This window comes from Ylistrum balloti, unplaced genomic scaffold, assembly GCF_031769215.1.
Source record: "Ylistrum balloti isolate Yb309-2 unplaced genomic scaffold, AGI_CSIRO_Ybal_v1 Utg370590, whole genome shotgun sequence".
Taxonomy (NCBI): Eukaryota; Metazoa; Mollusca; class Bivalvia; order Pectinida; family Pectinidae; genus Ylistrum; species Ylistrum balloti.
The window spans coordinates 576342-592968 of NW_026782366.1; the positions used below are offsets into that span (position 1 = coordinate 576342).

The 16627-nt window shown below is 36.2% G+C and overlaps 1 protein-coding gene across 1 annotated transcript in view; it reads left to right on the forward strand.

Annotated features, from left to right (window-relative positions):
* LOC132556772 (fibril-forming collagen alpha chain-like) overlaps nt 1-16627 on the forward strand; it is a 30524-nt gene that overhangs the window by 12788 nt on the left and 1109 nt on the right. Inside the window, exons 12-49 of the mRNA XM_060221214.1 lie at nt 10-63; nt 255-308; nt 504-602; nt 940-1038; nt 1261-1404; nt 1551-1649; nt 1914-2021; nt 2636-2689; nt 2885-2992; nt 3205-3249; nt 3766-3918; nt 4057-4164; nt 5454-5507; nt 5890-5988; nt 6164-6262; nt 6493-6546; nt 6886-6939; nt 7103-7318; nt 8005-8112; nt 8249-8410; nt 9171-9278; nt 9739-9846; nt 10195-10302; nt 10809-10916; nt 11336-11389; nt 11522-11575; nt 11956-12009; nt 12215-12268; nt 12603-12656; nt 13211-13282; nt 13574-13609; nt 13956-13991; nt 14194-14268; nt 14521-14544; nt 14980-15115; nt 15475-15581; nt 15779-15856; nt 16370-16591. Of these exons, the coding sequence (XP_060077197.1) occupies nt 10-63; nt 255-308; nt 504-602; nt 940-1038; nt 1261-1404; nt 1551-1649; nt 1914-2021; nt 2636-2689; nt 2885-2992; nt 3205-3249; nt 3766-3918; nt 4057-4164; nt 5454-5507; nt 5890-5988; nt 6164-6262; nt 6493-6546; nt 6886-6939; nt 7103-7318; nt 8005-8112; nt 8249-8410; nt 9171-9278; nt 9739-9846; nt 10195-10302; nt 10809-10916; nt 11336-11389; nt 11522-11575; nt 11956-12009; nt 12215-12268; nt 12603-12656; nt 13211-13282; nt 13574-13609; nt 13956-13991; nt 14194-14268; nt 14521-14544; nt 14980-15115; nt 15475-15581; nt 15779-15856; nt 16370-16591 (3459 nt within the window). The remainder of the gene's footprint in view (nt 1-9; nt 64-254; nt 309-503; nt 603-939; nt 1039-1260; nt 1405-1550; nt 1650-1913; nt 2022-2635; nt 2690-2884; nt 2993-3204; nt 3250-3765; nt 3919-4056; nt 4165-5453; nt 5508-5889; nt 5989-6163; nt 6263-6492; nt 6547-6885; nt 6940-7102; nt 7319-8004; nt 8113-8248; nt 8411-9170; nt 9279-9738; nt 9847-10194; nt 10303-10808; nt 10917-11335; nt 11390-11521; nt 11576-11955; nt 12010-12214; nt 12269-12602; nt 12657-13210; nt 13283-13573; nt 13610-13955; nt 13992-14193; nt 14269-14520; nt 14545-14979; nt 15116-15474; nt 15582-15778; nt 15857-16369; nt 16592-16627) is intronic.

The window sequence follows — 16627 nt, forward strand, 5'->3', positions numbered from 1 at the left end:
TCTTTCTAGGGACCTAACGGACCAGCTGGAACTCCAGGGATCCCAGGATCAAAAGGACATCGGGTATGTAATGTGAATGCGTTTTATCTCCATAATATACCCACAAAGTGGAACTTGCTATTTGATAATACATTTTTACTACCTCTGATTACACAATCGTTGATTTAACCGGGGAAAATTGGTATGTAACCAATAGCAATGTTTTTTTCGAACGTTAATGGCAAACATTCTAAATCACGTTTATCTGATTACAGGGTTTCCATGGTTTGTCGGGACCTCCTGGAGAACAGGGATTACCAGGTGATAAGGTAAGGACGTCACGTCACCATCTTTGCAACTGAGTGAAAAGTTACTTTGTTAAGTCCAGTTTTAACAAGGCATGAACTATCAACGAGCGAAATAATCTATCTTTATGATTCATTCCACTTGATAACGAATTGATATTATCAATGTAACACAAATTTCCTCGAAACTTTATTAAATGGATCTTTGTACATAATTAGGGAGATACCGGTCCCCCAGGACCCGCCGGTGCCCCAGGTCTCCAAGGAATGCGTGGTTTGGCCGGAGACAGAGGAAGGGATGGAAATGATGGACCAGCGGTAAGTGATTATTTTGGCCTTCATATGATCTGATCAAAACTTCAAGCGTTTGATCTTTTAATTAAAGCCCAGTATTGTATCAGACATTGCAAAATTCTACATGAGATTAATTTTGGTTCCATTTTTGTATGCTTTGATCTCATTTGAGAATGTGTTATCTCTTATTGACGAATGACATAGCAGGTGTTGTCCTTTTACTTTTCCAGACAAGGTTTAAATCTTGTTTTTGTTCATATTTTGTTTTAGATTTATCGAATTTGAGTTGGGATTGATATTATTTTCGCCAGTTCATATTTTCTTCTTGTAATTTTATACTGCTGCGTAATTCTATTTCCAGGGTCTGAGAGGAGTTGATGGACTTTCAGGAGCTGCAGGTGCTCCTGGTCCCGTCGGAAACATCGGACCACCAGGAATTCCTGGACGTCCAGGGACAAAGGTAATATATAGACGGAAAATGATATACTCTTTCAAAATCAACTGTTTACTCTATCAAAAGAATGACTAAGCATTAATCATGACATAAAATCCAGGTAAGATATTGTTGGTAATGCCTGTAAATGAAAGTACGAGAATCAGTATTTTTGTGACACGATTTGCATAGTATTCTTCAAAAGATGTGTGGTTCCAATCTTATTCTTGCTATTTTTTCATATAACAGGGAGGTGCAGGAGCCCCTGGCCCCAAGGGAGCCATGGGACTTCAAGGACAACGCGGAGATAGCGGAGAACCAGGACCAGCAGGGGAGGCGGGAGCCGTCGGACCCAATGGTCTTCCCGGAAGTAACGGCGAGAAGGGAGCTTACGTAAGTCAAGTTATCGAAAGAGAAGAGGGTTTAAAAAAGGATATCACTTCAGGTTTTTAATCATAAAATTTACTTGGTGATTTCAAATGTAATTCGATAATGATATTGCCATGTATGCAAACCTTATATATGATTCTCATTACCAGGGTGAACCCGGACCTTCCGGTCCCCCAGGATTTCCAGGACCTCGTGGTTCCCCAGGATTTGGTGGAAGTCCAGGACCCCAGGGACCAAAGGGATCAGCGGTATGTTGTACAAACATTTTATGTCTTTAAGTAATAACTAATTGATGTCTTCCTGTATTTATTTTGAGAGATAACTCTTGCTGTACAAAATGCCCATTGTAATATAACTGTTTCAAAGATTTTTTTCTGATTTGTAATTGAATTGTAACCCATGTTTAAAATAGATATTTATCACAACATTGACTCATATTGTTTATATGAAGTTAATAAACTTTTATCTTAAAAACCCTTTTACTCAAGGCTGTTATAATATTTTTATGATAGGGTCAACCAGGAGAAATGGGCATTAAGGGAGCTTCAGGACAGCGTGGTCCTGCAGGATCTGTTGGAGAGAGGGGCATCCAAGGACCAGCTGGACACGAGGGAAAGAGGGTAGGTATTTCATTACGTATCTTCAGATGAATGCTTAGTCTGTAACGAGATATCATTCATACACCATTTTAAAAGAGATCTGTTTAATGCCGTTATTTAAAAACAAAAATGTTACCAAATGCCATACATGCAAATTCGATATCGTTGCTTCATAATGTATTCATAGACACAAAATCAACGATAAAAAATGTTAAAAGAACGATTGTAAATAGTCTGGTGGATTACATTTGTATGTAATTCTGTTTTCGACATGGAATGGTGGATTTTTCTTATTACGCTGTTATAAAACATTTGCACATGGGAAATTGTAAAGCTTTTTTGAAATTATTGCTATGTATGCCAAATAACAGAAAACATATATGATATATGTATTAGACATCAAAGACATAATGTACAAAATTGTTATTAAGCCACTTCAACAGAAAAAGCACATTTGTATAATGTATGTTGTTGGTATGCCATTTCATCAGAAAATGTACTTGATGTGTGATGTGATGCGCACATCAACCAGGTTTTATGGCAATACTTTTATACAAGAATGATAAGTTATTTTTTCTAACTTATTGTTGTATAGAAAGATATTTCTTCATGTTCATGGTTATTGTCAATACCAGGGACAACGTGGAGTAGTTGGAGAGACGGGACCGGCAGGACCCCAGGGTGAGCGAGTAAGTGAATACTTAACCTACCTTTAAATCTACCAAAAGACACAACACAAACTGATAGTATTAATAAACGAGTTCTATTTGACACATACTGATAAACCTTTAAGATAATTATAAAACGTAGAAGCAATAGGCGATATGAGGATGTCAAAATAATGGGGTTGTTACTAGCCATTAAAGCGTTCTATTTCTATACAGGGACCACCAGGACAACGAGGGATGCCAGGAGCTACTGGTGAGGCAGGAAACATTGGAGAAGATGGAGCTCCTGGATCAAGGGGTCGTCGTGGAATCAGTGGACCAATGGTGAATTTCTCTATTCTTAAAACCTGATTACATGATTAACTGGTTTGTGCCTAATTATTTTACTCAATAATAAAACGTTAAATTATAAACAATATTCAAAGAAAGAGAGAAATTTCATTTTTTTTTAATTTTCAAATGGATCAAATTTTATTACCAATATTTTGTTTCTATAAAGATCTTTATGTGTTGACTTTTCCAAATCTTGTGAACAGGGAGAACCCGGACGTCAGGGAGCACCAGGAAATCGAGGATCCAGAGTAAGTATATATATGGAAGGGTTTCTATCTCATTGAGTATTTCATTGTTGTGGTATATGCATATTCACTTTAAGCAATGAAAACAAGAATAAAGCTATACTTTTTTTTCTGAGATTCTGTTCTGAACGAATGCGATGTTAACCGATGGAAATTCACACATTATTAACAATCTTGGACTATTATCAATGGGTTCAATTTCCACCAGAGTGTCATCTCTGTTGAAGGTCAACTATTCAATCAATCAAAAATCGGAAGGTCTTCTACCACTGGTAGTATATATCATAAACTTACCTAAGCGAAATAGAGAAATAGTTATCTCATTCCTATCACCCACGGCATCACCATGTTAAGTGTATTCCGAATGCTATAGGATGATTTCTGTTTCTACTTCGTTAGGTAAACATTAATGTCTAAATACGGTTTCAAATGGTCCTCGTATTGACTGGCTCATCTTAACTTACTTTTGTTCTTGATGCATGCAAGTTTGATAACATTCTCAACTCATATTTTATACAGGGACCTTCAGGTATGGCCGGATTAGATGGAGTTCCAGGACGAGCTGGAAACCAAGGAGTTCCCGGCAATGACGGAAACCCTGGAGAAATGGGACCACCGGGTATTCCTGGCCCAGCCGGTGTCCAAGGACCACAAGGACCAACAGGAGATAGGGTACGTCTTACAGAAAATTAACCTATTTATAAAAAAATATTCTAGATAAATATAATCACAAAATTAATACTGATTTATTTAATGAGATTTGCTAAAAAGGCAATGCAACTTACTGATAACCTACCTGGCTTATTTTAGGGTACTCCAGGTAAAGACGGGAACCATGGTCCTCAAGGTAGCCGAGGCCCGGCTGGAGATGCTGGACCCCAAGGAGAAATGGGACCGTATGGACCCCCAGGACCAATAGTGAGCAATCTATCTTATATTAGTGAGAAAAAGTATCTACATTATTGTATATGTATATTCATACAATTATTAAATTTTACTATGGTTTACAATTTTAATATAACAATGTATTGAGACATAATGTATCACATTGATTGAATTTCTGTGGAAAACTAAAAAAAAGCAAAACAAGAACAATTCCGAATTGCTGTAAAGACTTTAGTGTTTTTGATGTCAATTGTATCTAAAATATGTTTTTTTCTGCGTTTTTGTTAAATAACTGTCCAATTGACCTATTGTCCGTACGTCCGTTTGTCCATCCATTTTCGACATCTCTGAATCCGAAACTCTGAATCAATAATAATAAAAAAAAAATACCAAATCTTTTCATTGTCAATTATAAGCTCACTGTCAACCAGCTACCTAAGGGCTGGGGCCAACGGAGCTAAATTGACCGAATTTCAAATCATCTTCTCAAGCCTAAATATGGTAAAATAAAACACACTTCATGGATGGAAAGGTATTTCAATATTTTCATATGAATTTTCTTACCCCAGGGTCCCGCGTTTTTCTTCGGAGAGGGGTAAAATTTACTGTAGTCTATTGGGAAAATTGCATTATTGATCATACTTTGTTTAATTTCATTTGTAAACAATTAAAATATATTTACACGTTATAAGGCATGGTAGTTTCACAGTATGCATAGATCCACACGGATCTAAATAGCGAGTCCAAAAGGGATCAAAGTAATAGAAATTTTCACAACTTTTCTCTTCAGGATTCATACATGATATAATTACTTTTGGTACATTGATGACTATTAAACAAACATTGTGAATTTCATGATGTGATGTCTCACATTTCTTCCTGGGGAGGGAGTAATATACACTTTTAATCAGTTTATAAGAGAAACATACATATGCTGGCGTTTTAATTTAATTTCTATAGAAAGAACAATCAACTTGGTCAGAACTATCAGTAGGCATAGCAGATTGAAACTGTAAATTTCTTAGATTTCGCGAATGCATCTCTAAAGACATATTCGTGAATCCATGATTTCACTAATTTCATATTCGCGATGAGCTATAAGAGGCTCCAGAGGCCTGATGAATTAGGCCAATGGCGGCAAATTGAATGCAATTTTAATCATTTGCATTCATTTATCTGTGTATCATGTAGTTTAAGTTCATACTATGTAAACAGAATGATTTTTTCTGGGTCTTCATTTTTAAAAATAAGATTTATGCCTTCCGTGGCGAGCGGCGTGATGAATGTACGGTCTTCATTGAACTTTTGTAAATCTTTTCAAGGGAGAGGCTGGCGAGAGAGGACCAACTGGAAACGGCGGCCCACAAGGATACCAGGTAGACACCATTTGATTATACGATAACATTTGTATAAGGTGGCGTTCTTTCATATTACCCATTCAACGGGATTAAATACACACGGTTCTTATAAGTTGTGAATATATAAGCAATGTCAATTTTCAATGTATATACCTTTCGATTACAACACGTACTTTTTTATGGTTAAAGAAATGAACTCTATTGTGCACAAATTGTATACATGACATTTCGATTACAATGTAGATTCATTATGTCAATATGATAAAATGTATGCTGTAACCTAGTGATATATGAACATATAGATGTTGACATCAATGTATTATTAAAGCATGCAGCAAACTTCATTGATAATAGAATCCTGTTCTCTTTTGATGAATTTGATTATGTTTAAACAAAATAGGGTGCACCAGGATTGCCTGGACCACCCGGTGAGTCAGGAAAACCTGGAGAACAGGGAGAGCCTGGTAATCAGGGCAGGAATGGACGTCCCGGATCTCCAGTAAGTGCTTTGTGAAGGTTTCAGCTATTGCCATTTGTGAAAGACTATGAAAAGGATTAAAATTTATAATTACAGTAGTCGTGCATGAGCCAGTTAAAAATTATGTTTAGGAGTTTGATACCATTGACTTTGGGTATCGTTTAACCATTGGGTTGCGCGTTGTTCTTTTTTCCAGGGAGAGAGAGGATTCCCAGGAGAACAGGGAGAACCAGGAGTTTCTGGCGAACCAGGAAAAGCTGGACCAGAGGGTCCGACTGGAAGGGCTGGAGAAAGGGTAATATGACGCTAAAGTAATGTCAATAAGATGATGTAGGTGTCTTTACAGATTTTCTTCTTGAAATGTTCTTCGGTTGTATAACTACAAGATGGCTACTTTACAACAAAGTAAACCTTTCCCTTAACTTGCATGTATTTTGTTTTTTTCGACGCAAACAAAGTTCATTTACTTTTCAAAAGTTTCCTTTAGTACACTTTCATGACTATTTCGTTATTTCGTTGCTTTAGGGACCTCCCGGAGAACAAGGTGAGAAAGGAGAGCTCGGACCAACTGGAGTATTGGTAAGGAATCTTCTGAAATAGAAAGAAAATAAAATATTTGTTTATTAAGTACGTTTGAAAATATATATAGTTATATTTTAACTACAAAGTTATCATTCATTTTTAAAAATGTTAAAGTGATTTCTATATAACATTGCGGATAAGTGTTTGTTGATAGCTAATAATCAGGGATTTTATCATTTATATATATATATATATATATATATATATATATATATAATAATAAAATTGATATCGAAAGAAAGAGATGGAGAATCATGGGACTCTTTTTTATTCTTCGCTTGATATATTTGTTTGAATCAACAAGGTCTTCACTGCATTTATTTTCTATGATGACAGGGACCTCAAGGACAGCGAGGAGGACGGGGAGCGCCAGGAGAACAGGGAGAGCCCGTAAGTTCTACATGTATTCATAGTGTCAAGTTAATAGCAATTTTCATTAAGTGTATTGTGTAAGGCATATTTTTCGTTACGCAAGATCTTAACCATGATGTACAAGTATACCATGGATAAAGGGCAATGCAATTGTTTAAAATATTCAACTTTTAAAACACAGGGTGACCCTGGACCACCTGGCCCTGACGGATCTACCGGACGTTCTGGAGAGCCTGGACCACCGGGAAAGCCAGGAGAGGTCGGACTACCCGGACCAACTCCACCGAAGGGAGAGCCCGGAGATCCAGGATTTGATGGAGAAAAGGGATCGCGAGGATCTCCTGGAGAGAGAGGTCCTATGGGATTGCCAGGTGCAGACGGATTAACTGGCATGCCAGTAAGTAACGGGATTCATTAAGATGACATCAATAGTCGTAGAATAAAACTCAAAGTTTATATCATTCTTGTAACCTCTTAACCATTCTTTATCAGAAAAAGCCAAATTAAAAGTAAAAGTATATAGATTAATTGAGACAATGTCCTTAGCTACTTGATAAATGTAACTAGTGAACTTATATCATTTATGTAAAAAGGGACCAAGAAATCAATGCCATTCACATAATATATGTTTTTATGCAACGAAACATTGTTAGATTGTCATAATTTAGCAGAAATATGGCAACATACATTAATCATTATCTCATCACTTAATTCTATTACATTGTACGTGAAAACTAAAATAATTTATGAAGTGATTGTACAAAAGACACACAAGTGAATGACACTATAAACGTCTTTAGTATTAAAACGAGCTTCTGTCAGATAATGAATTAAACATTTTTACATGGCTGTATTGCCCTTCTAGGATTTGTAAACAATTGTTTGACCATAACTCTGCAAATCTATCAAACGATTTAGGAGAAACCTTACCCGCCCGAAACATGCGGTTAAATCTTTAAGGAAGTTTTCATCCTTGGAATTTTCAGTACCACAGATGAGTCCAAAGCGAACGAAAAACTGATCCATGTCAAAGATTTTACGGTACTAGCAATTTTCAAATCGCCTTAATTGTTTCATTTGTAGGGTAATGCAGGACCGGCTGGTCCAAAGGGACAACAAGGATATCCTGGAGAAAAAGGTGATCAAGGAGTAGTTGGAGATGCCGGAATCTCCGGACCTCCTGGAGCTAGGGTAGGTTATATCTTCTTACTCTTATCATGTACCGATCTCTAAAACATAATAAATTATCACAAAAATTATCACAAACATTTATACTCCCTCGGTCTTACATCATACAGATCATGATCTGGTATTTAATGCTATACAGGGTCAACCAGGATTAGATGGAGCCAAGGGTGTACGAGGAGAACAAGGACCCCCGGGTCTTCCAGGTGTACCAGGACCAAATGGCCGTACAGGCCCAGTGGGACCTCAAGGCAGTCTTGGAGAAATTGGTGATGCCGGACCACCTGGCGCTGATGGAATCAAGGTCAGTCAACTCATCAGTTGGAAAAGGTTATGGCCACGGTTTTCTTGGATACTGAGAGTATTCTGATCGTAGATTATCTGCAAAACGGACAAACCATGGCACGTGTTTGGCATCACTTCTTACGCAGTTAAAGATAAAATAGAAAATTTAAGCCCCGCGGAAAACTTGTTAAAGGTGTGTTGTTCCACTAGAATTATGCCCCTGTTCACAAGTCTGTCATTGCCATGGCTGCCATTAATGAGTGTGACCTTTAATTGATTAAGAATCCGCCGTTTTCGCATGATCTCGCTCCATTCGACTGTTATCAATTTCCAAAACATTTCCAGTACCCACTTTCGGTCATATGATGGCATTGTGGCATTGGGGCTTTAAACATCGTCTGACTTGAAACGTATAATAAGTAGTAAAATGTGTCTTTGACTTTCTCCAATGTCGATGTCGATTATCTGCCTCAACAGGAAAAATGGCCACAATCTTTGGGTTTGTGTCAGAATTAATGAAAATGTCGGGGATTAGATCATGTAAATTAAACATGCGTTATATAACAAATATTTTAGAATTTGAAATAGATAATAAATTAGGATATACGTATGTACCTTCATTATTGTCATTATGTACTATAAACGTTTGTTTTCCAATGGTAAGACTTTTCGTGGTTTTACAAGTTGTGCCAAAGGCTCTATTTTTCGCGAACGTCAAGACAAATTACCATTCACTTCATCACTTTTTTAACTTTCAAATGTTGTTATGACCTCTAAAGGGACAACGTGGAATGAATGGACATATGGGCTATGCAGGTGAGGCTGGAGCTGCTGGATTACCTGGAGAGTCTGGACAGAAGGGAGTACGCGGAGAAGATGGAAATGCGGTAAGTTTTCAATGAAAAGTAGCATCTGTCGTAAAAACAGGATCATGCTGATTTATCACCGAGTCGTTTCCTCTGCAAGTGACGCATTGTATTATGTAACATCGTTTATAATTTTGACAATATAATAACATCTTACAATCAATGAAATATTAGGTAGCATCCATTATCCTTATCTAAAACTGACATGTTTTTGTGCAATGTACACTGTCTTGTTTCATCTTATCTGTTGCAATAACATCAGCATGTGATCATGCATATTGGAAAACCGGTTCATTTTAGAAAAAACATAATTTTTCGTTTATTACTCTTAAATGAAAAATTTATATATCTGGCCTGGTATTTACTATAATCATCGTAACATTTCCTGTGAACCGCGTTAATTCATAAGCATAAGTGAAGTATTCTTTAATGGAAATACAGAAAGTCACATGCCTATCAACTATATATATATCTATCGTAGGGACCAGTTGGACCAGTTGGACCTCAGGGATCAGCTGGCGACAGAGGACAACCCGGTATCCAAGGAATCAGAGGAGAGAGGGGCCCCATGGGACCTCCTGGACCACCTGTATGTTACATTACGATGTTATATTGATACCATGTAAAGTGTAATGCATAATATTATTATAGATTTCTGCAGTCGATTATTTTCTGTAAAAGAAGATTTCATTGATGAACACTGCAGAGACATCTGTTCAAGCGTTTTATGTAGCTTCAACCTCAGATATGAGAGAATTACATAATAATGACTCATATCACGTCAATATTTGAATACCATGATTGATGTTATGTTACTTGAACATATTATGAGAATGACAATGATTACCTTACATAGTAACAAGTGTTTCACCTTAACAATACACCGAAAATGTAACTTCATAATTCAATATACTCTATGGTGACGTTTAACATCCAGGGCAGCCAAGGATCTCCCGGACGTGAGGGTCAAGATGGACATCCAGGAAAGGCTGGACCAAGGGGTGTGGCCGGACCTCCAGGACCAGTTGGAGAACCTGGTAACATAGTGAGTTTTTTGCTGTGGTAGAATTTTTTTAATTTTTTGGTGATGTCTGAGTATTACAAAAAAAAAAAAAAAAAGAAAATGCTTATTCCGTGGAAGTTGACCAGATTTTTCATGAATGATAAAAATAAGAATCAGAAATATGATATGGTTCCGTCGAATTGATTTAATCATAAACTGTGTTAATAATTGTTGATAATAATCTTATTCGTATCTGGGTACCGAATGGTGCAGCTGCTGGTAATTTGATTAATTATGATGATCTATTTTTATAGATATATATCGATAATTTGAAAATATCAAGTGACCTACTGATATTGCCTTGTGCCTTTGTTTGCCTTCTTCTCGTAAAGCGATGAATACTTATTATATGAAATTTTGTTGTTACTTTCCATGGAAAAAACATCAACCAAAATAGCAAATTATATGGTCCCAACCGACCATCAAAACCCTTAAAAATTAAAGATATTAAGAAGGAATCGACATTGACTTTGTTATTGTCTCCTCAGGGTTCCCCTGGTGCGGATGGTACCCCTGGACTTCCAGGAAGAGAAGGAGAAAAGGGACCAGATGGCGATATGGGCATGCCTGGGGCTACTGGTCTGATGGGCTTCCCAGTAAGTATAGAATAAAAGTTTATGAGACATATACACCACACTATCTGTGATTCGGTGCACAATCACGTAAATGTTGGTACTGTAAATAAATGTTATCTAGATATCTCACTACTCCATCAGAATAGACGATGGTTGGTTTATACATAGCACACTTATGACTAAAGATTTCATCAACCAATAATGACAATTGACAAGGAAAAAAATTTTGGAAATTTGAATCTGAAGACACTTCTCAGCAAAATTGTATTAATGTGACGTTTCATTGAAAACGGTACTGTAAATACAGCTTGTTTATCATATACTTATAATCCACTCATGACCATTTATGATTCCATTTGCGAGTTAACGAGTATTTAGGGCGTCTTTGTGGTAAATATAACATGTGTATTGAGCGTTTATTTAGTAATTTCATGTTTTAGGGACCCGCTGGACCCCCAGGGTCACCAGGACCTGCCGGAGAGCGAGGTGTCAGAGTGAGTAGCTGTTCATTACGTCTTGATAACATGGTGATAACTAACTATACAAGAATGCGTTTGTATCGTGTTAAGGCAGGATATGTAAATGACGTTTGAAATCGATTAATACATTGAACTTCTGTACTTTAGGGCGAGTCGGGACCAGATGGATCCCAAGGGTCTCAAGGACCACGCGGACCACCAGTAAGTAGTTTTGCTTTCCTTTATGAAAATAGTTATATGTTAAATTATGTGTGTGGATTTATCATTAAAATTTATTCTCACTGAATTCGCAATATTCTTCTGATATGGTGTGCTGATTTTACATATGGTTGACTTTTTATATTCCCTAAAATATAAATAAGATATAGGAGTGTTTATTAGAAAGCAAAACCTCGTTAAACCTTGCCTTTGTCTCTAATTATACAGAGTCAAAGACAAAAGTAAACTTGATCGAAAGAATAGTAAAATTACACATTACTTCAGTTTTGAATCCAAAGATAACGAACCGAGATTTTACCCTAATGACTGATTGTTCAAATGCTATTTATAAAGGGTACATTGTTGTATTTTTATTGTTTTAGGGCCCATACGGACCACAGGGAGTATCAGGAGAAAGGGGAGACGACGGAATTCAGGTAAACAGAACATTATTTAACGAATTGGATTGAAATGTATCTGCTTAGCAAGCTTGCCTTTCAAGTGTCCTTTGCTGTAAGGGCTGAGAATGATAAAAATGAACTTATGTGACGTCATATCTATCTATGTAGTAATTTATTAATGTATCGTAATGGATTTATTTACATTTTCAACTTTTATAAATATTTTGTCTTTATAATAAAGGGTGACAAGGGAGACCCTGGTCTGATTGGAATGCCAGGACTTCCTGGACCAGAGGTATGTACACATATCGATTATATATATTATGTTATGTATATGTTATATATGTTATGCTTTCAAGTATATGGGTATTTATATTTCAAATAAACGTCATGATATTTGATATACATATCAATAACATCAGGTACGAATTCTAGTATTCATATTTAAGGTAATCGCCAGGTTCAATAAATAATCATCGATCAACATCTGATTGTATATGATTTACATGCAAAAGTGAGTGTTCTTTGGTTTGAAAACTGGGAATAGATATACGTCACACTTGTGAATAAAATCAAGTTACAATGAGTTCAAGAATTTTGATACTATATAATGAATTTGTCTAAAACAGGGACCTGCAGGTGACCAAGGAAATGTTGGACCTCCGGGACCTATGGGACAACAGGTATTTATAGTGTTACAGAAATGAATTAGTGAATAACTGTCTAAAAGAAGAACAACTAAAGTATATTCTTAAATACTGGAAATACAGGTGTCATTCTAAATGTAATTATACACATTCATATTTCATCGAAATCACGCCATCAAGAGTAAGAAATATCTATTTTTGGTTCCTGTTTCTACACAACTGGCACCTCGGCTTGAGTTTGATTAGTTTGAGATAATTGTAGCAGTGAATCATTATCGTATGGCACAGCAGTAAATGTATATCATTTCTGACTCTTTACATAATATATAAGCCTCGACAAGGAGAAGCATTATTGTAAATAAATATATAGTTGAATTGCTATCCTTGTCTGTATCAGAATGTAATCTCTCGAACTTTTGAAAAGTTGTATTCTTTTGACCTTAATACACTTCATTCCTTCTTCTTGATTAATACTGAATATCAAAATTGATACATTAAAAAAGGATACTAGAAAGACTAATAGTCCTCTCATGTCGGAATACTAAACTCAGACACACAACCAGTGAAATATTATGGATTGTCTGTTAAAGGGACCCGAAGGACAACGTGGACTTCCCGGTAGACCAGGTAACACTGGCGAAGTCGGACCTCCAGGACCTATGGCAAGTACCTCGATACACATTTCATTGCTTGCAATGACATTGATAAATATCATTATTCACTTTGATGCCTTGACGGAATCTAACATCCATTTACTGTGACCACCAATATAAAAACAAAAATCTATATATTCCAAATTCTATACATACCATCTATCTATAACCTATATGATGTATCAAATCGTGTTGATAAAAGAGCATTCTTAAATCCGCGACAGCTGGTGATCTTTGCCTTATAAGGTCCTATTGAGCAGATAAACAATGGTAACACGTAACGTATGCTTTTGTTAACAGGGACCACGTGGAGAGCAAGGAGATGACGGTCGATCTGTATGTACTGTTTATTTAACATTATTCTGAAAGTTATTTCATTCAGGGGAGGGGTACATAATCGAATCTCTAAGTAAGAATTTTTGAAACAATATTAGCCGCTTTTACGTTATAACTTAATGCCATAATTTATTCCTTCTTCTCGATCTGCAACGATATGACAAAGAATAACCATATTCATCAAATAATATTAGATACTAAGTTTTCTACTGTATTGGAAAATATCTAAGAAAAATCAAATACTGCGCAAGTTCTTAAGGAAACGTTATGTTGCATTCCGATAAAAAATACTTTTATCACTGTTTTGAACTAATTATTCTTTCATTTGTACTGTTTTTTATTATAGGGTGTGATGGGAAATTCTGGTCCACCAGGACCCCCGGTAAGTTTATAATTGTGTTGTATTGTTAACGATATGGCAAGGAAAGTTTTCATACAGATCAGAACAAACTGAAGCAAATAATGTTGGTTGTATTTAAAAGACCTAGCAATAAATCCTAACGATTGGTTCTACTACTAGGGTCACACTAGAGTATACAATATTCATGTTATGTAAATTTTGATCCTGATTTTCTCAATGACAGGGAGAGCCAGGGCGATCCGTTTACAGCCAGGCAATTTCTGGATGGTTCCATCGCTCTAACCTGAAGGGAGTGCAGGTAAGTATTTTATACAATTGCGTATGATTTAAGAACAACACGTTGACGTCTGTAACTTTCAATGTAAAAACACATGCAGAGTTATGCAAATCATCAGATATATATCAAGGCCGAACTAAATGGAGAGGTGCGAAAAGTAAAATAGAAATTCGTTTAGAACAATGATTTGGTAACACAATGTCATTATTGATGTGTGACCTGAAATTGGCACCTGCTACCATGAATAACAAACCATGTTTTTTTTTTTTCCAGGGAGACGAACCTTTGACTGAAGAGGTATGTATTACAGAGTACAACTAACCATATTAATATAAATTTAAGTTCTGAAATATACTAGGAACTCTGAAATAAATCCTAGACCTAACGGCACGGCGACCCCTTCATCACATCAAATATATTTACCCGTAACATAAATGTTTGCCACTCTTGCAGAAGATTGTAACTTTTATACAGATAACTGATACCATGCAAAATTAATTCTGAACATCTTTCCGATGTAGGACCTTTTCATTTCTACACAAAATGTGTTTCGCGTTTGCAGAAAATTTAATAGTTCTGTGAATAACACGAACATAATTCCCCCCTCCACTTTTTTGATAAAAATATTTGAATCATGAATATGTTTGTACGTTTATTATTTAATTTTAATTCCATCAATTTGACTGCAACGTGCAACGCTATGTATCATTTCTTATATTAATATTATAACAGCAAACCAACATTGTGGCTTATCTTGACTATCTTGGAGAGGAGTTGATGAAAATTATTCATCCACGTGGAGAGGAGGATTCCCCTTACGCCAGGACCTGCCTGGATCTCCGCATGAAGAACCCAGATTTAACAAACGGTTAACTACCTTTCAATGACGACATTAACTTTCATTTTCATTGTCTAGTTACATGTAGATAACACAATCGAAACGTCATACACTTTTGTAACTGTTTGTGATTTACGTAAAGTTATTCACATACATGTATGTATCCTTACAAGCCGAAAGGAAATAGTTTTGTTATCAGTAATGTACACGTGTACGAATATCTTTCAAATTGTTGACGATGTAAAGTTATATTCAAGATTAAGGGTCAGTTTGCTTGGCGTTAGTAACAACATGAAAACATATATGACATGGAGTTTTTTTTGTGTCATGAAGTTAGAATTGACAATAACAAAAAAAGTTGGTTATCACAAATATACTAACCTTTACAGGTCTTTATTGGATCGATCCTGATGGCGGTGTACCTTCTAACAAGATCCAGGTCTTCTGCGACTTCAGGAAGAGGACATACACATGCGTGCAGCCATTGTATGATATGGTCAGTATCAGCTTATATTTCCAATAAGAGTGTGGAGTATTGTTTTTTTTTTCTTACTTTTATGACTCGTGTACTGTTGAATGTCATCTTAGTGAGTGGTATTTTGTTAGTGGATTAAAAAAATAGTATTTACATCAAACATATGGTTATTGTATTATTATCGAATACAATGCTAATGGACTGTATACTACTTTCAGTACGAGAATCAGCCAGTAACAAAGGAGGACGGAGAGGACTATGCTATGTTTGCCCAAAAGACAATCAAGGGCAAAGAGGTTGGTGACTTATCATAAAAACACATAATATTGCAAGCTTATTTATATGAATATTTCATAGATTAAAAAAAGACAATGCAACATATACAGCGATGTATGTTGATCCTAAGGTTTTAGTTTTGAGAATACTGTCTTAATTGTACCCTGGTTTGGTATGTAATCATTGCACAATTCGTATCAATAGGTATAAATACATTGCGATCTAGGCTTTCACACCACGTAATGGACAATTTTCCTGTATGGCTATTATTACAATGTTCAAATATGCATTTTTGTGGATGCCGTGGTGGTCCAAATGGTTAAGTACAATGTCTTGGATAGGCGAGTTAGTGACGTAGTTCGAGGCCCAGATAGGGCACTAATAAAATTTGCCTTCCTTCTGCAGTTGTACTTCTAGTTTCAAATATAAATTAGATATACAGGTATACATTAGTATCAGAATAGGAATACTCACACAATAGTTGATCACTGATTGCACATGTAATTTAATATCATCAATTAATATCCTTATAGCTACAGTACAAGTCCAACAGGGTACAGCTGAAGTTCCTGCAGAAGGTCAGCTCTAAGGCCATCCAGACAATTGTGTACAAGTGCAGGAACAATGTTGCCTTCTATGACCGTACTGCGGACGCCTACAACAAGGCCATCAAACTCGTCACATTTGACGATACTGACCTTGGTGCGCAAGGCAGGAAGAAGTACAGATACAAGGTCATCAGTGATGGTTGTGATGTACGTATAACTCATTTTTTCTCCGACTTATTGAAC